At 46.9% G+C, this 27,832-nt stretch overlaps 2 protein-coding genes across 4 annotated transcripts in view; one reads left to right on the forward strand and one right to left on the reverse strand.

Moving 5' to 3' along the window:
* ASIC2 (acid sensing ion channel subunit 2) overlaps positions 1-27,832 on the forward strand; it is a 416,878-nt gene that overhangs the window by 75,788 nt on the left and 313,258 nt on the right. The gene's annotated exons all lie outside the window — the stretch shown is intronic.
* Positions 12,419-27,596, reverse strand: LOC132593101 (uncharacterized). The gene is made up of 6 exons (XM_088654598.1): positions 27,465-27,596; positions 25,700-25,914; positions 24,360-24,648; positions 23,763-24,061; positions 21,143-21,186; positions 12,419-12,534 (listed from the first exon to the last, which is right to left on the reverse strand). The coding sequence occupies exons 1-6, from the start codon at positions 27,594-27,596 to the stop codon at positions 12,419-12,421; spliced, it is 1,095 nt and encodes a 364-aa protein (XP_088510724.1).

A 27,832-nucleotide genomic window follows, 5' to 3' on the forward strand; every position in this document is an offset into this window, starting at 1 on the left:
TGGCCATGTTGGATGGGGCTAGTGGGAGCTCAGTCCAGAAACATCTGGAGGGCCACAGTTTCCCCAGTCCTACCTTAAAGTCTGACTCTTGATTTTGTTTTGCTGCAGCTGTTGCTCCTGCTAGCCCCGGCATCCCCAAACTGTGGCCCTCCAGATGTTTTGGCCTACAACTCCCATGATCCCTAGCTAACAGGACCAGTGGTCGGGGAAGATGGGAATTGTAGTCCAAAACATCTGGAGGGCCAAAGTTTGGGGATGCCTGTGCTAGCATATCCTTTGACAATAGCTCAAAAGATGGTAGCCGAAGGTGCTGCATTGATCTGTAACCATATTTTTTTTATTATTGGCTCAACATTAGCTGATGTAGGACAAGTTTAGCGAACCCTTTTCAAGCCAAGGTCCACATTCCATACCAGGCAACCTTCATGGGCCACATGGCAGTGGTGGGCATGCGACTAAAGAGGGCGGGGCAACAGATGCAGGTTTTATCTTCACGCAGGAGGCTGGTTCCTACACATGATCACACACCTCTCTCTATTCTCCAACCAGGCAAGCAGGAGGCATTTCTCAGGGTTCAAGGAAACATTCCAGCCAGACAAAAAAGAAAAAAGAAAAAGGTGTGAAACAGGGCCAGTGGGGAGAGAGTGTGGGATGGGGGAAGTCCCCAGACTTCAGAGAGCTGCATTTGAGCCCCAGGCCTGAGGTTCCCCAACTTTGGTGTTGGGGAACCTCAGGCACTGGATTTCTGCGGAACTCTTAATTTCACAGGATGGAAAGGCAGCAGTTCCCCAGTGTACACAGAGCAAGCTGTGTTGAGAAGAGCATTTTCATTGATGATAATGGGATAGTTACAAAGCTGGAAATGTTTATATAGTTTATAATGGGCTTTTCGCAGAGCGACTGAAAACATTTGCACTGCTGACAAAGGGCATTTCCCCAGACATTCGTCATTCCCAAGCAGGTGTTTGAGATGGCTGCTGTAACGCATGATCTTGATTTAAATTCATGTCAGCTGGATTTAGAAAGGTGATGGGTTTTAATTCTAAGCGCAGCCTTTGCAGGAGCCAGGAGCAGGTGTGTGTGATAGGGCTAAAGTGCCCCGGGAAAACGTTTTAGCTGGGCATTTAGATGGAGGGAATTTAAAAGTCCTCACCACCACTCCACTTTTAAGTCTTAGCATGGAATGAGTTTTTGGTGGCTCAGATACAGGGATGCTTGGTTTCCATGGTGACAGATCAGGGATGCTGACCAGGGATACAGAACTGGAGCAGCTTAACAATTGGGTTTTGATTGAAAACAGGATTAGCTAATTCACTAGGCCTACAGAGCACTATGGTTCCCACCAGTTCCAGACATGGCTTGAGGGGTGGCTGGTTCCCCCACATAGCATTAGAAAACTCTGAATAGTTTTTCGCTTTACACTAATGGGATTTTCACACATTGCAGTGCAGCAAACTTGGGAGTGTATATGCTGAGTGATGCAACCTTTCTCAAATTTATGAAGAGTGAACCTGTATGATTTATGTGTTTTCAAACATATTGTTTATGTGTACAGTCTTAGGCAAGCAAGTACCAAAACGTATTGTAAATAAGCCATATGGTCAAAATGGGGAGGGTGCCTCCAGACTGTTAGTATTTTTAGTATTTTGCAGAAGGGATTCAAGTACACACCAGTAATTTATATATGCACAATTAAAGTGGATTAAAATGCTGTGTCACCCAAGCACAACAAACCTACTTAAGAAAATCCAGATTTTATGCAGCTTGGAATGTTATGGGGAAATGCACTGAAATGTTTGGGGTGACCGGAATGATTAACAAGAAGAAGCATTGGCACCCCTCAAGTAAATTGGGAAGAATACTCATTGTTGAATAACCTCTCTGTAAACAAATCAGACAAAGATAGAGCACAGTCTAACAATTGCATAAACTTTGAGTAAACAAATTAGAAAAAACTGTTCAACAACCTTTCTGAGTATAGCTTGGCTCACTTGCTGGAGCTGTTCATATTTATGTCCTTGAAATGCAGCAGTCAGCTTTTGTATGCAGAACATCTTGCTGAGGAATGCATCAGGATACAGTTTGAGTACCTAGACTTCATCAGAAGGGTTGGTGGTTCCTCACACTCTTTGCATTTATTCTGCATTTTGGCTTGCTTGCTTGAATCAGGCTAGCTGAAAGGAAGCTCCATGTAAAGAGGCAATATACCTCTGAGTATCAGATGCTGCAGACAAATGCGGGGGCCTGTTTGTGAGCTTCCCAGCGGCTTGCCACAGTTGGCCACGAAATAGTGGACTAGGTGGACCTTTGGTTTCATCCAACAAGGCAGTCTTCCCATTCTTATTGGCCACTTTTTGTTTTAAACAGATGACTAGCTAATAGCTCAATATGGGTAGCTGATGTTTTCTCAGGGGCTTTGGGAAGGTTACTCATCTGTCTCCTCCAACTTAGGGGAGAGCCTGATCTAGGGCGCATGTGGAAAGCATTGAGGTGTCACTCCTGGAGGATGTTAAGTCGTTCTTTTCTCACTACCATAAAGCAGCATGCTCAGCACAGAAGCCTGGAAGACCTTCATCTTGGTATTGGTTGTTAGCATCCCATTTCCAGACGCCCTATTGGAAAGGCAAGCCATTGCCATAACTGCCTTGCCAATATGCTTGTCCAGCTCAGCGTTGATGTAGAGGTTGCTGATTATGGTGGAGCCCAGATAGACAAAATCATCACCTCAAGCATGTGGTCAACAATGCTAATGCATGGAGTGCTGACTGACATCCTGATCTAGGATGTTTGTTTTCGTCAGGCTGATAAGATCAATCTCCATGCAGGCTTGGGCAAAATGGTTGATGAGACTCTGTAGAGCTTCCTTGCACTATCAAGACTGCGTCATCTGCTAACATCATCTCTGATCTGCAAACAACGTTGACTGATCTGTAGTTCTTAATTTAAGGGATGGGGACATGTACGGTAGCAGTTGCCTTCCCAGATATTGAAAGGGTTAAATTTACTTTATGACTCCTGCTCCCTTAAGGAGGGCCCTGCTGGATCACGCCAGTAGCCTATCAAGTCCAGCATCTTGTTCTGCTCACAGTCGCCAGTCAGGTGCCCATGGCACAGCAGATGACCTGAGCACAGAAGCACTTTCCCCACTTGCAATTCCCAACAACTGGTACACACAGCCATACATCTTCTGCCACTGGATGTAGGATGTAGTAGCCCTCGCCCATGTGATAGTACCAGGTAGTTTGCTGAACTTCTGCCATTCTGATCCTAGGAGAAGGGATGGCCGTCTTTGCAAAAGGACTCTTTTTGTGCCAGAATGGCCAAGGTTGGTGGCATATCATGTCTCTCCACCCCCGTTCCCTCAAAAATTTGTCCAACAGCCTTTCAAATGGGAGATGCATTACTCCCTAGTGGGTCTTGGAAAAAGCATCCCTTGGTCATCTTGGGTTCAGGGAAGGGAGAATGGAGAGGGAGAAAGAGGTAGCAGGTAGGATGTCTATAAAAACCAGCCAATTGAACACCTTTGGTTGGGAATTGCCACATGAGCACAGCTTTGGTGACAGCAGCAGAAAGCCGCAGCCTACATGTGTTGCAGAGTTGTGTGATGTGGCAAAGGCAGCAGTGGTACGTGAGGGGTGATGTAGACCAAGAACATGGTACCTTAAAGAAGTGTGGGGTGAGGATTGTCTTGAACATCGGGCAGTTTTCAGGTCAGCTGCTTAGAAGATCTCGCACATCTGTGGAGCAGGGCTGATGGTGATCCACAGTGACAGCCTTGCTTGTTTGCCCGTGGCACAGTCAGCGAGCCAGACTGAGGAGATGCGACAGCCCAGCTCCTTTTGCCGATCTGGTGTGCCCCCCTCCCCATTTCACTCCATGTATGCCACTGTTTGGCCAATAAGAAATGCAGCAAGCGAATGAGGTTGAGAGCCTGAATCTTATCATGATCTACATATGCAGGCATATATGCAAAAAAGCAGGGCTATTCAACACTGTTGATTCAATACAAGTCATCTGGAATTCTTTACATGAGCTGGAAATCCTGGAGTATTTTGGTTATATCTCCTTGCTGGGATCATTCTCATGACACTGTGGACTTGCAGTGAATCATAAATTTTCTCCTCCTCTGCTTCTCCAAGATAATAATTCCTGTTATTTCCATAGTGGCTTATCTTCTAAGGTTGACCAAATATCCAGGGGCACTTATCCTCACTTTCCATTTTATTTTAGCTTCCAGCTGAGTTAAGGGATTGTTATTTCAAGGCAATTGCTGTGAAATATGAAACAAGGACACAGAGCACCGTCCTAAACTGTTGCTACCATTGCTACCTTGCTGCTTATTCTTTTCTTAAAGGGTCCTTAGAAAACTCTGGCTCCATCAGGAATCAGGATCTTGAAACATCCTATTGGAGAAGGTGATTGAGCAGCAATTTGGAAGGCGCGTACAAACACACACACACACACACACACACACACACACACACACACACACAGTCTGCATCCTGTTTGTTCTTTCACTAGCAATCCTAGCAATCCAAATCCTATGCAAATCCACAGAGAGAGATTTTACTATCCTGTCAGTAGAGACAAAGGAAAATAACAAAATCAGAACGAATTTTCCAAATCTAAAAGTCGCAATTGATTTTTAAAAAATAGAAATATCTGGTAGAACTCATGGTTTGGAGCCAAAATTTGAATTTGTTACAACTCAGTTCCTGCAAAATCAGGACGATCTTGTTCAAAACCTAAACTCCAGTGCCAGCATTGAATTTGAACTCAGCTATGAATTTACAACGCTCCTATTCCACTTATTGGGCCTCAGGATTTATGTTATTACAAATTTAAGTCTGCAGCAGCAAGGCAACAGATTCCAGTGACAGATGTGCTTTCTATAACAATTCCCATTTATTGCTGCAGTCCTCCCTGCCCAACATAAGTTTATGTGGGCATTATCAGCTGTTCCTCTTCTTGGCAGCTTCCAGATTTGGTTTGAGGTAGCTGTCAGTCCAAACATCCCATATCTAGTCCTTCCTTAGGACTGAGCAGATGGAGGGGGAGAGGTTATCCCAAGGACTTACCAGCAGGAAATAAACAGCATCACTCAGTGCATCAGATTTTTGTGTGTGTGCGCGCGGGAGGAGGGGGAGAGATATGCTTTACTTCTGTCCTCCACTAGATGGCAGAAAGGGACCAGAGAACAACCTTAAGAGGTTTATAAAAGTTTGCTAAGGGTTGCTGGGAACTGTAAGTATTTTAGGGGTAAACTATAATGCTCAGAATTTTTTGAGGGGTAACTTGTGTTTCAAATATGCTTTAAAGGTATAGTGTGTGCACATACAGAATTGTGGAGAGAGAGAACCTGGGACATGTCATATGTGATGTAAATGGCAATGCTAACAGAAAGCCCACCTAGGATGGCAGTTTTGCATGTCTTCTCTTGGCTTATTTTCATTATCCACAAGTATGTTTGCAAAGGGGAGGATTTTACATGTTTTAGCAACGTGTCTCCTTTTGCAGAGCCAACCATGGCATTGCTGTGAGCTTGGGAGGGTAGGCTATATGCCTCAGCAAGGGGAACCCTATACAGAGAGAAGCCCAAATGTGGGTCTGGAAGTGCAATATCCAGCACAGAGTAGCAGAGGATGGAAGTTGGGTCAAGAATGCAGATTGCGTATGGAGACCCTAGAACCTAGGCCTAGAAATAAATTCAGACATGACTCATATTTTTGTTTTGGTTTTTGGCAGAATTTAGGCCACAACTTTATTGATTACAAATCAAGTGAGTGGTTGCATAGGCTCTGGTTCCCAAAGCTACCTAGGTAGTGCTGACTCAGGGCACCCACAAGTCAGCATACAGATTCACACCTGGAACAGGGAACCCGTCTGGCAGGAGGGCGGGTGTTTCGATGCGCAGAGCTAGAGAAGAAGGACCCTCCCGACACGCGCTGCGCTTAAATAGTGGGCCATCCGGATTGAAGGATGGAAGTTGGGTCAAGAATGCAGATTGCGGGTGTCGAATGTTTAGGAAAATGCTCTTTGTCAGTAACATATTCGGTCACTTTGTACAAAGCCCATTATTGTTCCAGCTTTTTAACTAGCCCATGATCAGCAGTGACAATCTTCTTCTCACTTGCTTGTTCTGTTTGTACCAGACTGCTGCTTCCATTCTGTTGGATGAGTATGAAACTGAAGAAGGCTGCCTCAGCTGGGTCAATGAAAGTTATTTTACCTTCTTCCTAGCCTTTAGGGTAAACACTGTTCATACTCAGCTGTGAAGTTTACCAGGAGATATTGGTGGTCTCGGTCTAAGGCACTGCACAGGGTTGTTGTGAAATAACCTATAACTCCTTGATGGAAGAGTGCATTATAAATGCATTAAATAAAGTTTAGGTCTGGGGGACTAGCATAACGTGTACAGCACATTTTTGTCTGTTTTGTAAGCAGAGTGGTGCATTGATTGAAAATTGATTAATACACTAACCTGTCAGGAAATTTCATTACTAGTTACACAGCAGAGCATGCAGATTTGTTTATTATTTACTAAAGCACAAAATATTTGCATTCTCTGTGTTCAGTTTGTTTCAATTTGTGTTCAAAGCAGTGGGGATTTTTTAAAGTCTACATCTAATGGAAAGCATTTGCATGGAGAGGGTGAGGGAGGATGCATGAAGTACATCTGTAAATCTAGACAGTTGCTATTTATTAAATTTATTTACCATTCTTTATCCAGATCACAGGGCAGTTTACAATATAATTAATGGAAACACAGGTGTAATTATCATGTATATGTAATTTTCATGCCTTAAGCAAAACAAGTGCTTTCTGTCTGAAGTGGTGCTCAGAAACCTGAAAATGTCAGTTACCTTTAAGTAACATGGTGAGTTACTAATTTTGTTTCTAAGCCCCTATCGTGGTACACCATTATCCTACTTTGACTTTGAGCACATAAAACGGCTAAAATCTTCTGTCACCTGCTTGCAAACCCCACCCTTGTATCCCACAGGCTGAGCATCTGTGACATCATGCATTTTTGACAGACATTTCAATGGATGAGCAGCATAGCTGCCAAGTTTTCCCTTTTCTCACGAGGAAGCCTATTCAGCATAAGGGAAAATCCCTTAAAAAAAGGGATAACTTGGCAGCTATGATGAGCAGCAACAGACCTCTGTGCTGTGATGACACTGCTCTGGAATAAATGGACAGTTGGCTTGGCTGGTGGGTTGGTGTGGAATCTCAAACTGAGCCTAGGAATAGGAGAGGCTGTGTGCTGCAAGGATCTGGAAAGGAATGATAAAGGAAAGTGCTTCTGATCACGTGCACAGAAAGTATTCTTTAGCTTCGATACAGCAGGCCTTGGAGCCTTTCCCCAGTGGCTGGAACATGTGAAGCACTAAAGAAAGTAAAGAAAAAAAGCTAACTAACAAACTGAAACCGACACAGGGACAGATAAAAGAGGATGCCTTGGCTCCCCTTTATTACATACACAGCCAGGGGCGTAGGAAGATAGGGGTGGTGGGGGCGGAGCGCCCCGGGCGGCGCAATCCCAGGGCCGCCATCGCGGCTGCCCGCCCCGCCCCCAAATGCACACCCTGCCCCTGAGCGTGCCCCGCAAACGTGTGTTGCGCCCCTGCGCATGGCGCAGTGCCCCCCCAGACTGTGCCGCACGTCCCTGGGGGCAGTGCGCCTGCTCTCCGCCTCCGGTGGCGGAGCATGAAGCTCTGCCGCTGTACACAGCCCAACAAGACAACAAGAACCCACCAATAAATAAATAAAAGAGTGCTTTTGAGCATATGCAGAATGTCTCCCTTCCGCATTGGCTAGTAGCCATAGTCAGCCATACATAACCAAGGTTATGGGGGCAGGACTTCTAGGCAAGAGGTCATGTTTTAGCCATTTTAAAACACTAGCTGCCAGGACGTAGAGCACAGAAATATACATCCAGTTATACTGATGATAATCCTTAACATAGTCAGCATTCTCCAACAGGGATCCACAAATATGGCAATCAGGGCTGGCACCTCTCAGGTGGGGCCATTGTCAATATAAGAGAACAAGGTTCATGGTGAGTTCCAGCACCTTTTTCTCTCTCTAGAAAAATCACACTGCTCAGGTCCATTCATTTCAGTGGGTCTCCTCTTGAATACATCTTAGATATACAACCCTTTGCCTCTTCAGAGCAGGATGTGAAAAACCCCAAAGCTTTCTTGAAGTCTACTAGAAGTACCGTATATTCCGGCGTATAAGATGACTGGGCGTATAAGACGACCCCCAACTTTCCCAGTTAAAATATAGAGTTTGGGATATACTCACCGTATAAGAAATTCGACCTGCTGTATAAGACAACCCCCGACTTTTGAGAAGATTTTCCTGGGTTAAAAAGTAGTCTTATACGCAGGAATATACAGTAATTGGTTGGCTAGAACATGTGGACCCCTTTTTGCCCTTTCTCTTATTATAAGCATTAATCTAATAATACCATTTAATAGAGGGTGTGCGCGTCACTGTGCAGTAGGTTCAGATTAGAGATGATCAGAAGGCATGTCTTTGAACTGTGGGCCTGAAGCAATGAGAGAAGGGGGGAGCCAGCCGCCAGGAAAATCAGTTATGTTGCAGGCATGGGTAAGAGTGTAATTGACTCATTAACCAGAGGCCTTGCAAAGGGGAGTGTGTGGTGGTGACAGAGGGTGAGATTGTCCTGACCTAACAACCAGAGGCCTTGGAAAGGGCAAAGTGTGAGTTGTAACCTCAATATATGGGCCTGATACTAGTACGGGTGTAGTTTACATTGTCGGGGTGATGGTTCGTCATGATACGGAAGGCTAATGAATAGCATGGTATTGTACCATATCCGTGGTGAGTAGAGACATTTCAGGCATGCACAAATGTCAGATGAAGACACTGTCTATAACCAACCAACATCTTTATTACATTTAGAATTTCAGGTGGGGCAGAGACTGCTGCCCTTTGTGCCTATAGGCTCCTGGTTTCACTCCCCCCTGCGTTTCCTCCCTCTGGCCTGGGCTCTGGCACTCCGCTTGTCCTTCCTTTTTTGAAAAAAATAAAATATATTTTTATTTTATATTTTATTGAGAAATAAAATTACATACAAATAACACAAATACACCTCAAAACAAATAACACAAATATACATATAATGCATATAGTCCCTACAAATTCAAAGAAGACATTTTACCCACCCCCGTGACCTCCCTCCACCACAGCTCGACTTCCTTAAATTTTAATTTGATTGTTTCATTGCATTTTTAAGAATCTTCATCTCTTACAACCATTCCTGATTTCATTTTCATCTTTGCTTTACCTACTTACATACTTACTTAATTTATACTTACTAGGCATATATTCATGTTCTCACATCTACTTTACATATTTAATCTATGCATATTAACATATTTTTTTAGAACAGTATTTTCCCCTGTATTCTTCAAAACAATTCCATTCTAGTTTTAAATTTTGATTTGTTTGGGATCTTATGGCTGCTGTTAGTTTTGCCAACTCTGTTTATTTACCTAGCTTATAAATCCATTCTTTTTAGAGGGTATTGCCTCGCTTTTCCATTTGCTACCTAGAACTATTCTAGCTGCTGCTGTGGCATATAAAAAAAAATCTTTTCTTATTCTGTGGGATATCACTCCCTATTGTGCCCAGTAGATATGCCCCTGGGTTTTTCCCCCTATGGAAGTCTGGAGCATTTTTTTAACTCATCATGTATTATACGCCAGAAAGTTTTAATCTTTTTACATCTCCACCAAGTGTGGATCATTTCCAACATAAGTTAGACTTGTTTGTAAATTTTTGCAAGTTTGGTTGGTGTCATGTATCACCTAAAGAACATTTTTTATAAAGTTTTCTTTAATAGAGTAGTAGGCTGTAACATTAATATCTACTTGCCATAGCCTCTTCCACTGCTCCAAATAGATAGTCCTGCCGATGTCTTGGGCTCATTTTATCTGCACCTCCTTTGCAAATTCATCCTTCAGGTCCCACTCCAATAGGAAATCATACATTTTTGATAGAAGTTTCTTGTTATTTTTTAATAATATCGACTGGAATTTTGAATCTTCTTTACCAAAACCTCTTTTGATATCTGATTTAAAGACACTATTCAACTGATGGTATTGGAGCCAATCAGATACATGTTGCCTTAGCTCCCTGAATGATTTTAACTGTAATTGGCCTTGGTCTTCTGTTATCAACTGTCTATACGAGGGCCAGTGTCTTTCCATGTTTAGTTTTTTCACAGCATGTGCTTCCAGCACAACCACCAAGAAGTTTGTGGCTCCAGTAATGGTTGATATCTGGTCCAGACTTTAAATAAAGCATTTCTAAGAATGTGACTAGTGAACCCGTTGTGTACTTTAGCTTTATTATAACTGAGATAGGCATGCCATCCGAATCTGTTACATGGCTCTCTAGATGTAAGATGTCTGTTCTCTCCGATGTTATCCAATCTTTTATCCAAATTAGGCATCCGCCTCATAATATAGTCTCAGATTTGGCGGGGCAAGACTCCCTCTTTCTTTCTTGTCCGTTAATAATTTATATTTTATACATGGTTTCTTGCCCTGCCAAATGAATCTTAACAAATCCTTCCTCCAGTCTTCAAAACATGATACTCTTTCAATTATTGGTAACATTTGAAAAAGATACAACATCTTAGGTAAAATATTCATTTTGATTATAGAGATTCTAGCTAAAAATGATAGTTTCAACCTATTCCATGTCTCTAAATTTCTCTTCACTTCTTTCCATTTTTTAAATAATTATTATCAAATAGATTAAGATTTCTCATTGTTATATCAATACCAAAATACTTTGCTTTTTTCACAGTTTGTAGACCTGACTCAGTTTGTAAATCTTTTTGCCCTTGTTCCAGCATATTTTAACCATGATTTTAGTTTTAGTTTTATTTAACTTGAAACCAGAGACATTACCAAATTCGGCTATTTTGTCTATTGCTTTAGGAATACTTTTTCCAAGATCTTCCAATGTTAAAATTATGTCATCTGCAAAGGCCCTCAGCTTAAATTCCTTTTTGCCAATTGTAATTCCTCTTATTTCTTGTTCTCAGTTCCAAATTTCGAACCTCCAGGGTTAATATAAATAGAAGAGGAGATAGGGGGCCGCATTGTCTAGTCCCTTTTTCGATTGAGAAATGTTTTGACTTCCCTCCATTAATTATGAGACAGGCTTGTTGTTTCTGATATATCACTTTTATACCTCTGGTGTACCTTTCTCCCATCTTAGATTCATCCAAAACTTTCTGTAAAAAAACCCAAGAGAGGTTGTCAAAAGCTTTCTCTGTGTCTATTAGTATGAAAGCAGCTTTTTTTTTTTGCTAAGTTTTAATTCCAGATATTCAGTTAAATCAGTTACAACTCTCACATTGATTTTCATATGTCTATTTGGTAAGAACCCCAATTGGTCTTGATATATCTTATCTTTTAGATGTAATTTTAATCTATTGGCCAAGATTCCCATAAATATTTTGTAATCATTGTTTAACAATGATATTGGTCTATAACTCCTTACTGACTCATGGGGGGAACCTTGTTTATGGATCAGCATTATGTTGCATCCTGCCAAGTCTCCGGGGTCTTTCTGTCCTGCATAATTTTATTCATCATATTTTGGAATGGTATAGCTATAATCTCCTCTAATATTTTGTAATGCATTGACGAGAGACCATCTGGGCCTGGCGATTTGCCCAATTTCAGATCTGAAATTACTTGATGCAATTCCATTCTAGTAATTGGTGCATTAAGTTGGTCTACCTTTCCTTCATTGATTTTAGGGATTTATTTCCCTTGGAAATAATTTATAATTTCATGCTCAGCCTCTGGCACTGCCTTATAGAGGTTTCTAAAATAATCTAGGAAAGATTTGGTTATATCCTCTTCAGTATCTATTAGTTTCCCATTTTGTAATAGTTTATTAATTTGCATTTCCTTCTGTTTCTTTTTTAGTTGCCATGCCAGCAATTTCCCGGGCTTAATGGCTAATTCAAAATTTTTTTGCCTCATCCATAAAACATTGTTCTCTTATTTAATAATGCTGAGAGTTGTAATTGTAATCATTTAATATTTTGGTTTGCTATTTTATCTTTGGGAGATTTTGCTAATGTTTTCTCATTCCTTTCAATTTCTTGTCTAATTTGATTTAACTTTGCTTCTCTAATTCTTTTTTGTAATATATTTTGTTGGATATAATATCCTCATATGAAGGCCTTACTGGTGTCCCATATTATTCTAATATCCGTATTTTGTGCCATGTTAATTTCAAAGAATTCCTTTAGCAATTCTTGAGCCTTTTGTTTTATTTTCTCGTCATTCAGTAACTTCTCCTTCAGTCTCCAACCTCTATAGTTCTTCTTGTCACCTCTTAGTTCTAGCTTCTGGTTTCACTCCCCCCTGCGTTTCCTTGCTCTGGCCCGGGCCCTTGAACTCCGTTTGTCCTTCCTTGTGCTTCCCCAGGAGCAGGATCTGATGAGGGAGACAATTTTGCTCGGCTTCCTGCCTGATGAAAAACCAAAGTACTGAAAGTCAGGTGCAGGACTGAGCCAGAGGAGGCTGAGGGGTGAATGGATAGGACTGATGGTGGGGTGATGATGTCCGGGTGGACAAAAGCATATTGTGTGAGAGATGGATACATGTGGAAGAGGAGGGAAGTGATATACTTATGCATGTAAAGTGTTTTTATACCATGATCATTTAGTCAAATAGGTTTCTCGCAGTCACTTACAATACCAGAAGTGAGACATATAAGGAAAAAGGGATGGGGAGGGCGAAGGGTGTGCAGGAGAGGAGAAATGCAAGCTCAGGGTGCTTCTAGGCTGTGGCTATGTTTGGGTGAGATTCAATCACATACCAGCAAAATTGGATTGTGCAATTTTAGTTGATTGGGAGGTCTTGTGGAACAAACCCACTTCCCCAAAAAGTTCAGATTTTTTGTGATAAGGAAAATGTATAATAATAACTTTTATTATTTTTATGCAATGCCATCTAACCTCCCTACAAACAAATGATAATAAATGCTCATTAAATAGCCAACATTGTCTAATCTCCCTGCAAACAAATCAGGATGATTGCTCAACAAACAGGCTGTCTAGAAACTATCTCAGGCACCAGTTCTTAAAGTTACAGTTCTTTTAATTACCAGCAGGAATTAATGGCTGATAAATATTCAAATCACCACCTCTCAGCTTAATCTACCTCATGGGGGATAATATGGGGAGGGGGAGAGCCAACTTGAGCTCATTGGAAGAAAGGTGGGGTGTAAAAGAACAAATGAATAATTATTATACCGTGTTTCTCATATTATAAGTCATGTCTTATATTAATTTTTTCTTCAAAAAAACACGACATGGCTTATTTTTGAGGGATGTCTTATTTTTTAATAAAGTGCACGCGGGCGCTGTTTGCCGGGCTTGTCAAGCCCAGCAAACAGCGCCCGCCGATCTTCGGTGACAGGCGGGGGTGGGCGGAGAGCAGAGAACGATCTCCGCTTCCCCCCACCCCCGCCTGTCACACAGCACAGGTCGGCGGGCGCTGTTTGTCGGGCTTGTCAAGCCCAGCTAGGAGCGCCCGCCGATCTTCGGTGACAGGCGGGGATGGGGGGAGAGCGGAGAACGATCTCCGCTTCTCCCCCACCCCTGCCTGTCACACAGCACAGGGCCGAAGATCGGCGGGCGCTGTTTGCCGGGCTTGTCAAGCCCAGCAAGGAGCGCCCGCCGATCGTTGGTGACAGGCGGGGGTGGGGGGAGAGCGGAGAACGATCTCCGCTTCCCCCCCACCCCCGCCTGTCACACAGCACAGGTCCGAAGATCGGCGGGCGCTGTTTGCCAGGCTTGTCAAGCCCAGCAAGGAGCGCCCGCCGATCTTTGGTGACAGGCGGGGGTGGGGGGAGAGCGGAGAACGATCTCCGCTTCCCCCCCACCCCCGCCTGTCACACAGGACAGGTCCGAAGATCGGCGGGCGCTGTTTGCCGGGCTTGTCAAGCCCAGCAAACAGCGCCCGCCGATCTTTGGTGACAGGCGGGGGTGGGGGGAGAGCGGAGAACGATCTCCGCTTCCCCCCCCCGCCTGTCACACAGGACAGGTCCGAAGATCGGCGGGCGCTGTTTGCCGGGCTTGTCAAGCCCAGCAAACAGCGCCCGCCGATCTTTGGTGACAGGCGGGGGTGGGGGGAGAGCGGAGAACGATCTCCGCTTCCCCCCCCACCCCCGCCTGTCACACAGGACAGGTCCGAAGATCGGCGGGCGCTGTTTGCCGGGCTTGTCAAGCCCAGCAAGGAGCGCCCGCCGATCTTTGGTGACAGGCGGGGGTGGGGGGAGAGCGGAGAACGATCTCCGCTTCCCCCCCCACCCCCGCCTGTCACACAGGACAGGTCCGAAGATCGGCGGGCGCTGTTTGCCGGGCTTGTCAAGCCCAGCAAACAGCGCCCGCCGATCTTTGGTGACAGGCGGGGGTGGGGGGAGAGCGGAGAACGATCTCCGCTTCCCCACCCCCGCCTGTCACACAGGACAGGTCCGAAGATCGGCGGGCGCTGTTTGCCGGGCTTGTCAAGCCCAGCAAACAGCGCCCGCCGATCTTTGGTGACAGGCGGGGGTGGGGGGAGAGCGGAGAACGATCTCCGCTTCCCCCCCCCGCCTGTCACACAGGACAGGTCCGAAGATCGGCGGGCGCTGTTTGCCGGGCTTGTCGAGCCCAGCAAGGAGCGCCCGCCGATCTTTGGTGACAGGCGGGGGTGGGGGGAGAGCGGAGAACGATCTCCGCTTCCCCCCCCACCCCCGCCTGTCACACAGGACAGGTCCGAAGATCGGCGGGCGCTGTTTGCCGGGCTTGTCAAGCCCAGCAAACAGCGCCCGCCGATCTTTGGTGACAGGCGGGGGTGGGGGGAGAGCGGAGAACGATCTCCGCTTCCCCCCCCCCCGCCTGTCACACAGGACAGGTCCGAAGATCGGCGGGCGCTGTTTGCCGGGCTTGTCAAGCCCAGCAAGGAGCGCCCGCCGATCTTTGGTGACAGGCGGGGGTGGGGGGAGAGCGGAGAACGATCTCCGCTTCCCCACCCCCCACCCCCGCCTGTCACACAGGACAGGTCCGAAGATCGGCGGGCGCTGTTTGCCGGGCTTGTCAAGCCCAGCAAACAGCGCCCGCCGATCTTTGGTGACAGGCGGGGGTGCGGGGAGAGCGGAGAACGATCTCCGCTTCCCCCCCCGCCTGTCACACAGGACAGGTCCGAAGATCGGCGGGCGCTGTTTGCCGGGCTTGTCGAGCCCAGCAAGGAGCGCCCGCCGATCTTTGGTGACAGGCGGGGGTGGGGGGAGAGCGGAGAACGATCTCCGCTTCCCCCCCACCCCCGCCTGTCACACAGGACAGGTCCGAAGATCGGCGGGCGCTGTTTGCCGGGCTTGTCAAGCCCAGCAAACAGCGCCCGCCGATCTTTGGTGACAGGCGGGGGTGCGGGGAGAGCGGAGAACGATCTCCGCTTCCCCCCCCGCCTGTCACACAGGACAGGTCCGAAGATCGGCGGGCGCTGTTTGCCGGGCTTGTCGAGCCCAGCAAGGAGCGCCCGCCGATCTTTGGTGACAGGCGGGGGTGGGGGGAGAGCGGAGAACGATCTCCGCTTCCCCCCCACCCCCGCCTGTCACACAGGACAGGTCCGAAGATCGGCGGGCGCTGTTTGCCGGGCTTGTCAAGCCCAGCAAACAGCGCCCGCCGATCTTTGGTGACAGGCGGGGGTGGGGGGAGAGCGGAGAACGATCTCCGCTTCCCCCCCCCGCCTGTCACACAGGACAGGTCCGAAGATCGGCGGGCGCTGTTTGCCGGGCTTGTCGAGCCCAGCAAGGAGCGCCCGCCGATCTTTGGTGACAGGCGGGGGTGGGGGGAGAGCGGAGAACGATCTCCGCTTCCCCCCCACCCCCGCCTGTCACACAGGACAGGTCCGAAGATCGGCGGGCGCTGTTTGCCGGGCTTGTCAAGCCCAGCAAGGAGCGCCCGCCGATCTTTGGTGACAGGCGGGGGTGGGGGGAGAGCGGAGAACGATCTCCGCTTCCCCCCCACCCCCGCCTGTCACACAGGACAGGTCCGAAGATCGGCGGGCGCTGTTTGCCGGGCTTGTCAAGCCCAGCAAACAGCGCCCGCCGATCTTTGGTGACAGGCGGGGGTGGGGGGAGAGCGGAGAACGATCTCCGCTTCCCCCCCCACCCCCGCCTGTCACACAGGACAGGTCCGAAGATCGGCGGGCGCTGTTTGCCGGGCTTGTCAAGCCCAGCAAACAGCGCCCGCCGATCTTTGGTGACAGGCGGGGGTGGGGGGAGAGCGGAGAACGATCTCCGCTTCCCCCCCCCCCGCCTGTCACACAGGACAGGTCCGAAGATCGGCGGGCGCTGTTTGCCGGGCTTGTCAAGCCCAGCAAGGAGCGCCCGCCGATCTTTGGTGACAGGCGGGGGTGGGGGGAGAGCGGAGAACGATCTCCGCTTCCCCACCCCCCACCCCCGCCTGTCACACAGGACAGGTCCGAAGATCGGCGGGCGCTGTTTGCCGGGCTTGTCAAGCCCAGCAAACAGCGCCCGCCGATCTTTGGTGACAGGCGGGGGTGCGGGGAGAGCGGAGAACGATCTCCGCTTCCCCCCCCGCCTGTCACACAGGACAGGTCCGAAGATCGGCGGGCGCTGTTTGCCGGGCTTGTCGAGCCCAGCAAGGAGCGCCCGCCGATCTTTGGTGACAGGCGGGGGTGGGGGGAGAGCGGAGAACGATCTCCGCTTCCCCCCCACCCCCGCCTGTCACACAGGACAGGTCCGAAGATCGGCGGGCGCTGTTTGCCGGGCTTGTCAAGCCCAGCAAACAGCGCCCGCCGATCTTTGGTGACAGGCGGGGGTGGGGGGAGAGCGGAGAACGATCTCCGCTTCCCCCCCCGCCTGTCACACAGGACAGGTCCGAAGATCGGCGGGCGCTGTTTGCCGGGCTTGTCGAGCCCAGCAAGGAGCGCCCGCCGATCTTTGGTGACAGGCGGGGGTGGGGGGAGAGCGGAGAACGATCTCCGCTTCCCCCCCACCCCCGCCTGTCACACAGGACAGGTCCGAAGATCGGCGGGCGCTGTTTGCCGGGCTTGTCAAGCCCAGCAAGGAGCGCCCGCCGATCTTTGGTGACAGGCGGGGGTGGGGGGAGAGCGGAGAACGATCTCCGCTTCCCCCCCACCCCCGCCTGTCACACAGGACAGGTCCGAAGATCGGCGGGCGCTGTTTGCCGGGCTTGTCAAGCCCAGCAAACAGCGCCCGCCGATCTTTGGTGACAGGCGGGGGTGGGGGGAGAGCGGAGAACGATCTCCGCTTCCCCCCACCCCTGCCTGTCACACAGCACAGGTCCGAAGATCGGCGGGCGCTGTTTCCCGGGCTTGTCAAGCCCAGCAAGTCAAGCCCACCGATCTTCGGCTCTGTCCCCCGATGCGCGACGGCTCGGGGAAGCAGGCAGGGAGCTTCTGCTGGGTCCCGCGCCTTCGCCTCTCGCTCGATCGGGGCTACACGACATGGCTTATTTTCGGGGTATGTCTTATTTTTCACCAACCCTTAGAAATCCTGTCATGGCTTATTTTTTGGGGATGCCTTAAAATATGAGAAACACGGTAGTTCAGGTAACCTGATGGACTGGCTGGTGGTAGGTGGCAGCTGGGGGAGGACCAAAGGCAGCCGGCCTCTCAGCAAAGATGGTGGAACAGCCCTATTGTTCACTTTCTCTCCCTCTGCCCTGCAGCTGGGGGAGGACCCTACTTTTTTTTTTGCTCTGACCCTGCCCATGACTAGCATTGAGCCCCTGAGACAAAGAATGAGGAGAAGCTTGCTCTGATTCTCTCTGACTGGCAAGTACCCTCTCTCTTTTTTCAAGGAAGGACCCATTCACATTCAAGAGCAGGCACCCCCAAATTCCGGCCCTCCAGATGTTTTGGACTACAATTCCCATCATCCCTGACCACTGGTCCTGTTAGCTAGGGATCATGGGAGTTGTAGGTCAAAACATCTGGAGGGCCGCAGTTTGGGGATGCCTGTTCAAGAGCCTTTAGCCAAAGCTGCCCTTGATTGACCTTGGACCTTGGGTGCAAAAAAATGGGGTGGGGTGTGTGTGGAGGGGAAGGCCTGTGCTCTGCCAATGTGTTGCTTTTCTTCTTCTTCATTAAGATAAAGACTAAATGGACGACAAGGGGGGATGGGTGCGAACCATTTCTAGGCTGTCTTGCTCCCAGTCACTCAGGGAAAGGCTGGGCTTAATGCCCTCATTATGGGGGTTTCTTTTAATGCTACACGAAGGGCTTTAAAAAAATATTATTTCCCCAGGTGTTTAGAAATTCTTAAAAATTATTCTAGTTTTTTTTAAAATGCTGTTTTTATGACTTGCTGCTGGTGGTTTTTAACACTTCTTTTAATTGTGATTGCTTTTGTTTTGCATATTGTTGCTTTAATGGGTTGTGGCATTTAAATTGCATTGTGCACTACTTGGGGAATGCTAGCTGTGCTCTGTGTGTGTGTGTGTGTGTGTGTGTGTGTAAGTAATTGCAATCAGAGCCTTGAAAAAAAAAGCTTAGAAAACATGCAGCCTAGAAGTACACTTAATAGAGAGCCAGAATGGTGTGTTGCTTAGAGCAGGCATCCCCAAACTTGGGCCCTCCAGATGTTTTGGACTACAATTCCCATCTTCCCTGACCACTGGTCCTGTTAGCTAAGGATCATGGGAGTTGTAGGCCAAAACATCTGGAGGGCCGCAGTTTGGGGATGCCTGGCTTAGAGTGTTGAACTAGGACCTAGGAGACCAGCGTTCAAATCCCCACTAAGCCATGAAGCTCACTGGGTGGCCTTGGCCCAGTCACAGTCAGTCTCTCAGTCTAACCTACGTCACAGGCTTATTGTGGGGAAGAGAACTATGCCTGCCACCTTGAGTTCCTTGGTGAAAAACAGTTATCAATGTGATAAATAAAATACATAAATAATAAAATTGCAGAGGGCCAACCCAGTAAGAGCTACCACAGTGTCTTTTCAAAGTTGGAGAGATGAACATGTCTCTGAAAGCCCAGCTATGAAGCCCCTGGGCATGCTCCTCTGAGTGGGAAGTTCCAAAGTGGACGTTCTCCTCCTGCAAAGTACCTTTCTGCTTCTTCACAGGCTTTATTTCAGAAAATTGGGGGGGGGGGACTGGGAAGGTTCTCATGTCCAGGGGCAGCATGGACACATGGAAGAAGAATTTATTTAACGCAGGCAGGGCCCAGGCCATTGAGAGCTTTTCGTGGTAGTGCACAGATCCTTTGTTTGGGTCTGGAAGCAAATGATACTTGGGTGAGAAGTGCTGATCATTGCACGTTAAGGAAGGTAGGCATGTGGAGGGGAGGCAGGAAAGATGAAGGCTGCTATAAAGCGGGGCTAGCTCTCCCATTAGGCAGGGCGAGGCAGCAGCTTTTGGAGCACCATTAAGGGGGAGAAAATTGCCAATTATTTTCATTACGAGAGGTGCCATTTTGATTTTCTGCCTCAGACACCAAAATGCCTTGGGCCATTTCTGCTAAAAAAAGGAACAAATATGGAAGAGAAAGGCACGGAGGCAGAGGATAAATGGGGGAAAGGAAGAATGGATATACGGCTCAGGGAGAAACAGACAGATTGTTGCAGGACCAGAAGCCCGTGACAGAGCAGAGGGGTTAATGCAGTCTTCTCAGAGTGGGTAGGGAGCGAGTTTAAATATATGTTTAAAATGCTGCTGCAGTATTGCATTTGTATAGCATAGTGGACAAACAGGGTGTTCTGGAATCTAGTGTGTTAGCTAATGGGCAGAGATTTTTCTTTCACAAGCTGGTTATTGGTTTTTGTTTTTGTTTTAAAAAAACTTGCACTGCTTAAATGAATGTAGCTCAGTGACAGAGCACATTTCCACACATGTGAAATGTCCCTGGTTCAGTCCTTAGTATCTCCAGGTAGGACTGGGAAAGAAACCCTGGAGAGATTGAGCTAGATGGATCAATAGACTGCCTTGGTATACAGCAGCTTCCTGTGTGCCTATGCAGTTTCTGAATATATTTCAAGGGCAGCTCCACATAAAGCACATTACAGTACTCTAGTCTTAAATCAACCAAAGTATGTGCTGGAATACCAGCTCTGTCAGGCCTCCTTTCTCCCTTAGTTGTCAGCTGGCAGCAGCCATTCCATCAGCGGAAGAGATGGGAAGTAGGACTCATTCCATCAGCTCTGCTGAAAGACCAGCAGAAACCTCCTGCCCCTGCACTGTTTCTGTGTTAAAAGAACTACTAGTTAAGAAATGGGGCCTGAATTTTTCTCCTCTTCCTCCTCTCCGTCAGGTTTTTTTAAATAAAAAATAAAAATAAATAAATAAAAATACAGAGAGTGCAAGCTTGCAGGCAATGACTAATTGATTGTATGTACCGGTAAGCCATTTAAATGACTTTATAGGAGCCACCCTGGGAGCCTTTTTGGATGAAGAGTGGGGTACAAATGCTCTAAATCAGGCATCCCCAAACTGCGGCCCTCCAGATGTTTTGGCCTACAACTCCCATGATCCCTAGCTAACAGAACCAGTGGTTGGGGAAGATGGGAATTGTAGTCCAAAACATCTGGAGGGCCGAAGTTTGGGGATGCCTGCTCTAAATGAATTAAAAAATAAAATAGAAACTGTGGCAAGATGAGCTTTCTCTAGAAGAGGCTGCAGTTGGCACATCAGCGGAAACTGAGCAAAATGTGAGCTGCATGCGGCCCTCAAGGCCTTTTTTTTTTTGCAGCCTTCAGCATCATTTGATGCTATCCTCTCAGCCCTTGCACTGTCTTCCCAAGGTGAGCAAGGTGCTGGGCTTTGGGAAGGATGCATAAGAGTTCTGATGGGGTCCTAGAGTCATCCTGCCTCATTCCTAAAGCCTAGTTAGTCCTTTCCCAGCTTTGTGAAGGAGATGTGAGGACTCTAGGACCCTGCCAGAGCCTCTCACCTCCTTCCCAAAGCCTGGTCCTCTCTTTGCTCTGACCATATGTGGTGGCTGTTGCCCAGGCAGTCTTTTTTATGTGTTTGCACTGGGGTTGGGTAGGTGGGGAAGTCACAGAGAAGTGAGATATTGTTCAATGGTGCAGACATCTCTCCTACCTTTCTCTCCTGAGCTGCTTCGATGGCTTTTTATGTCAGATTTTCTGAAATAAAAATAGTGCCCCTCATTAGAAACCCATGTTGTTTGACTCCATAAGACCATCCCCCAATTTCTAACTGTCTGCACAGTGAAATAAGATGCACAAACATGCATGCACTCCTGTACAGTTGCCCAAAGCGCTCTCTCTCTCCTCTCTGCCACAAATATTTAACATAAGATTGTGCATGTGACAGTAAAAAAAAAAATGCAGTTGAGCCACGTCTCCATGTTAACCTGAGATAGAAAGAGAAATCGAATGAACTTACTGTTGATTTTCTATTTGTACTGTACCTTATTCAAGCTTTAAAAGATTTGAGGTCAGAACTACTCCATCTGCTACCGCTGAGCTGCCAAGCTCTCCATCCCTCCACCTTTAAGTGTTTCAGGACACTCACCTGTGTCAGGGCACCACCATATCTTGCATCCCACCACTCTTATGTCCAACTTCACCAACCCCAAACTCTGAGGGGAAGACCCAAGCAGCATGACTAGATACCGTGTTTCTCCGAAAATAAGACACCGTCTTATATTTATTTTTCCTCTAAAAAAAAAACCACAGTGGCTTATTTTCAGGGGATGTCTTATTTTTTATTATGCGTCCAGCCTTGCCTCTTCCTTGGGGCCCTCCTGAACTGCGCCTATCACTATGTCTTATTTTCGGGGTATGGCTTATATTGCGCAAATGCTTAGAAATCCTGCTATGGCTTATTTTATGGGTATGTCTTATTTTAGGAGAAACAGGGTATTTGAGCAAGGAGACCAGGATTAGCCAGGGAGCTGTCCGCTGTCCAGCTGTATCTGAGCTGTGAAAGCAGGTCCAGTGTGTGGTGAGCTGGAGCAGCTAGGGCACTGCCCATCGGTAGCTGAATTTGCAAGGGCCTGGTGAAGGAGCTGTTCAATCAAAGATACTTTACCAGGAGTTATCAGATGGAGACTGAAGAGCTTTATATTAGACTTGGCTACCATGCTTCTTCCTGGTAACTCAGCAGGATACTGATCTGCAGTTCATACCACTGCTTGCCTCTTCCTCTGGAGTATTTGGCCTCATCCATACTTCCTTTTGTGTCTAGGCACAGTCCCACACTATAAAGCTTTAAAAAGCACCAAGTCTGAGTGCTTGCTTTTTTTTTTTTGCCTTGATGCTTTCCTCATGAAAACTTGCTCTTTACCTCTGAATCAGAGCAAACAGCAATCTGTGGAAAACCGGAATTGCTGTTTGTTCCTATTCGCCGTTAAAGAGCAGGTTTTCAAAGGGGCAGTGGTGGAGCAAAAGCAAAAGTGCTCTTTAAGGTGAAGACCTGTGAATAGAAAGCACGGTGCAAATGGAAGTGTGGATGAGCCCTTTGTTTGTTTGTTTGAAACATTTAAATATCACCAACCTATTTGGATTGCAGGCTGGCACACAATCCATTTATATAATAACATAATCAGCAGCAATATAATAATGCAAACCTCTTTTTTAAAAAAAGTGACAATAACAAGACCAAGCTGTAACAGTTTATAATCCCTGGGTGAACAGAAATGCTTTTGCCTGGCTCTGAAAAGAGCACACAGCTCTGCTCTTTTATGGCTTATTGATGTCTCCCAACATTATTATTATTTCCTGATGATACACTAAAATGAGAAATTGAGGGGAGGTAAGTGTCTTGAATTTAGATTCAACTTGTTCTCATTTTAGGAATGAAGTTCCTCTACATCAAAGCCTAAGCAAATATCAGGTCACTGAAGAAGGCTCTGTTGAAAAGCTTTTGACCAAATTGTTATTAAGGAACACTCATTTCCATATGCTTTAATGGGCTTTATAAAGGTGATAAGAATGCTTGCTTTAATATTTTTACCCTTATTTTTATGAGTGGGATAAAATTATTTTTTTGTTACATAAACTTGATACAGTTCTTTTCCTTAACATTTTTAAGTTGAGCATGGTTAAGGATAAGGTAAAACTTGGAAGTTTCTGCTGAAAGGGTTGCAACATAGGCACCTGGGGAGCATCTTTTTGGAGGGGATTCTGTAATTGAGGAGGGTAGGGGAAAGCCCTCTCCCTTGTAATTAAATAGTGTACATGCTGAGCTTCAGTGTGTTCTCTGCTTCTGGCACCTCAAGGGTGATAGTGGCAGGTCCAGAGCTAGGGTGGGTTTTTTGGGAGGTTGCTGGGTCCTTCAAAATTTCAGCCTCCTCAGGCAGGGTGTGGGCTGGGAATCCTGATGCTCTGTGGTTCCAGACAATCTGGGCTGGGGGATGGAGTCTACTGTCATCTGGAGGCCATCAGAATGCCCATAATGGAATGACTTCAATCATCATGTTAATGATTGAGGAAGGGAGACCATGGAAGTAGTATATCCCCCATGCAACAAGAGCAACTTCCCCAGAATCCTCCACAGTATTTTCTGAGCAAGGTAAGCCCAATACATTTTTCTGCCTGAGGCAAAGGACAAAGTTCTGCAGCCCACACCCAATTCTCAGAAGCCACTGCCTTACTCTTCCCAATGGTAGGACTGGTCTGGAGAAGTATGCAAGATTGCACAACTTTCCCAGCAATGAACTCCCACCTGGGGCCATGCAAGCTATCCCTCTTGATACCTCTTAGTCTGGGAGCCACTTTTCTCGCTCTTCTGGTTGGGGCTCAATTCAGCGTCCTCCTTTTCTGACTTCTCAGCCAGCTCCTGGGCCTCTAGAGGCAGTTGAGGATCCTTTGTGAGTGTGTTTTCTGATCTGGAAGGCACTGCTGGTGTTAAAGGCTGGAGGCTGCCCGAGCTGTCTGAAGATATGATCGGCTCACATGTTTTCTTGGTCTCAAATTCCTGGGCACTGGCCATTTTGGTGGCAGTATGAATATTCCAATTGCGCTTTCCTGAAGATGCATGTTTAGGAGATGAGCTCTGGGGAAATGGAGAATGGGGCATTCAGCCAGGGAGTAAGATGACCAGAGTCATGACTTTCAGCTCCAAACCTCTCCCACCCTCCATGTACAGATATTGTTCCAGTTCTCTAAACCACCAGCTAGGCAGTAGGAGGTTGGGCTTTGAAGTCCTTGATGTCCCACCTCAGGCACAGGTACAGGGCTTATCCTTAACCCACTCTTCCCCAGGATGAAACCCAGATATATAAGACCTGCTTCATTTCCCTCTTCTTCCCATTCTGTTCCCCACCAATTCCCAGGGGCCAGAGCTTACTGACCTTGAGAGCGTTCTTCACTTTGCCTTTGAGAGGCAGTGATGGAGCTGACGAACTGTGTTTCGGGCTTTTAGGCTTCTTCCCTTTCTTCTTCTTCGGATGTTCATCGAGGTTTTCTTCGGAGGGCGGCCGCAGCATTTGGACAATCCTGACCCAGGCATCAAAGAGATCACCTCGCTTGTCTGACTCACACAGCTGGAGATAGAAGGTGCGGCCACTCACCAGCTTGAACCGCAACTGCTTTTTCTCTGCATTGTGGATGCTGATCTTGACGTAACGCAAAGGGAATAACCTGCATAGGTGTGTGTGTTGAGGGAGTGAGATTGGGAACAGTTAAGGCTTTAAAAACTGCAGCTTACTGTTCTGCACCACTGAAATGATCATCTGTAAGGAAGAAAGCAATGAAAGTTAATCCGTAAAAAAGCAGATGCTCTGTCTCAGTAGCTCAGCAGCAGAGCATCTGCTTGGCTTGCAGAAGGCCCCAGGTTCAATCCTGGGTCATCTCCAGGCAGGGCTGGGAGTGTTTTCTGTCTGAAACCCCGGAGAGCTGGTGCCAGTCAATATCAACAATATTGGGCTAGATGGACCGTTGATGTGAATCTTTACAAAGCGACTTCCTATGTTTCTATGTGTACTCTTTCAAATTTATTCATTTGTATCTTTAATAGCATGGGTGGATGAATCATGTGGACTAGTAGTTTGAAATACTAAGCTTGCTCATACACATTTTGAAAAGCCCAATGCTGTGTGATTTCATGGAGTTATCTTCACAGAATTTGCACTAGGATGCAAATGTCAATTTCCCCCTTCAAATTAGCCTTACTCCGGAGTTGGTTTCTCAGCTGCTAAAAGGATAGGCAGGAACCCAGGGCTTACTCTTCACTCATCTGTGATTTCACCAACAAAGCAAAAGTACTAGGAACAACAAACCTCCAGTGCTTGAACTGTACAGGGAGAAGAAGAGTCTGCTTTCGCCACCATCTTTTTCATGTTAAAATCATGCTAGTACAATAACTGGAATTTTTGCCACCAACCTTTTACAGAAACAATCATCCTCAAAGCACATGGCTGTTGGCATTTCAAGCAGGGAGGCATTCCCATACTATCCTCCAATTCAGCCACAGGTTTGCTGGTGATGAGGACACAGTTCCTACTAAAGCCATTTGGGCAAATACAGAACAACCAGAACAGGTGAATATAGGTTCCAGGTCTGAGCCATAGAGACCTGTGACTCAAATTTAGCTCCACACTTCCCTTGCTTCCTGTGATGTGCTATGGAAATTCACTGAGCATGGAATATTGTCACCTAGGCATGCCCCTGATGCCACTGCAGAAAGACTCACCTGGTTAGCTCATATCTTGGTGGTGGGTGACGGTGGAAGATGCCTTTCGCCTTTGTAGTGTGCTCTTCAGATGGGGCAATGGGCCTTGCCAGGAGCAGCACGTTTGGGATCAGCAGGACGGGGCTTGTAGAGGTAATGCCAAGAGTCACAATATGCTCCTGGTTGTGAATCTCAACTGGGCCACCTTGTTTGCTGATCTGAGGGTACAAGATAGACTTAACAGACAGTTTACCACCTTCTAAAAAATGGATGGTATCTCAACCAGCCTCCCCCAACTTGGTGCCCTCTAGATGTTTTGTAACACAATTGCAATAATCTCAGATGGTTAGCCATGCTGTTGGTGGGGCTGATGGGAGTTGCAGTAAAAAAACATTTAGAGGGCACTGGGTTAGGGAAGGCTGGATGAATCCTTATTGCTAGTGTTTGTGTTTGGAGAGGGACTAACTTACAGTGGAAATTACATGTACTGTACTTTGCTGCCTGCCCTTTAAAATTTTATTTTCTTTGGGTGATATTCAACTAATTTTTACTCAGTCTAGATTCAGAACAGACAAAAAAGCACTTCAGGCTTCCCACAGGCAACTGGTTGTCCACTGTGAGAACAGGATATTGTGCTAGATGGGCCACTGGCCTAATCCAGTAAGCTCTTTTTATGTTCTTATCCACTGTAATTAATGAACATGACTAACTTAAATCCATTCATTTCAGTGGGTGTACTCTGAGTAAAAGTTAGTTAAATATCACCCTTACAGTATCATATGTATTTCATATGAGATTTCAGTGAGACCTAAGTGCAACTAAGTCCGGATTGAACTCCATGTATTTGTGGAGAATTTGGTGAATATATAAACTGAATATAATTTCCTTCTGACATTCCTCCAGCTATGAAGGCTGATATATATATATATGAATGACTTAATCCCAAAGGGTACAAGTGTTGAATCTGACAAGTTGGCATTTAACATAATTGTCTCAAAATTCATCAACAGACATGCGCTGGTAGCTTGGAAGAGAAAAAATGGTAGAACGTTCCCAAGTGTCTATGGTATTGCTGGTGAGCTGCATTTGCCTGATGCGTCACAAATTATGCAGGCTTGAACTAATCCCAAACAACCAATCACATCTAATCTGTGATGTGTAGATAATAATTCAGGGGTAGCCAACCTGGTGCCCTCCAGATGTTGGAGTACAACACCAATCATCATCGGCCATGCTGGCTGGAGCTGAGGTGAGTTGTAGTCCAACAACCTCTGCACATACCTGCCAAGTCTCCCGTTTTTCGTGGGAAACCCCTGTATTTAAACCCATTTCCCGCTGTTATCCCGAATAGAGAAAAATCCCGTAAATCCCCCGGATTTCCTACCTGCCAGGGAGGCTCCTTCTGCACATGTCTGGACATGCGCAGAACCGATTTCGGGTGCTGCTCTGCCCATGTCTGGGCACCGGAAATCGGGCAGAGCGGCACCGGAAGTTGCTTCTACGCATGTCCAGACATGCGTAGAAGCGACTTCCGGTGCTGCGCCGCTGCTGATCCCGGATTTTTCTTACCGGGAGTTGGAGGGTATGCCTCTGCAGGGTGCCATGTTGGCTCCCCTTGGAATAATGATACACTAACCAAGAGCAGAACTTTAAGGCAGATTTGAGTCCCAGGAACCTATCATTTTAGGAATGAATCATCTACCTAGCCTTGCTGGCCTCCACCTCTCCTTTGTACCTGTTTAGATTCCTGCCTCCTACACCCGCACCAAACCTCCCAGGGGCTTACCTGGATAAAGTCACTTTCAAACATGGGGGAAAACTGGAACATTCCGTATTCCCCCTGGCGCAGTTGGCGCTGGAGGGGGCCCATTTTCCTGGTGAAAAAAGTTTTCCCATGGCTTGCTTCTTTGCCTGGCATCTTGGAAAACAGCAAAGATTAAACTGAGAAATGGGGCCAACTTTGCTAAGCATCTGTAGTCAACTAAGTTTTACTTGGCGTAGGCCCATTGAAACTGAAGGTCCCCCACTTGGCCATGTTCATTCAATGTGCCTACCGTCCCTGGTTTTCAGATTCAAGTTTTCCCGTACAAAGTTTGGTATTTGTAGAGGCGATGAAAGCTTTTCAGCTTCAAAATGTGGCCTTTTGCTCTTGTT

The sequence above is a fragment of the Zootoca vivipara genome, chromosome 12 (genome assembly GCF_965207765.1).
Source record: "Zootoca vivipara chromosome 12, rZooViv2.hap1.1, whole genome shotgun sequence".
NCBI classification, from domain to species: domain Eukaryota; kingdom Metazoa; phylum Chordata; class Lepidosauria; order Squamata; family Lacertidae; genus Zootoca; species Zootoca vivipara.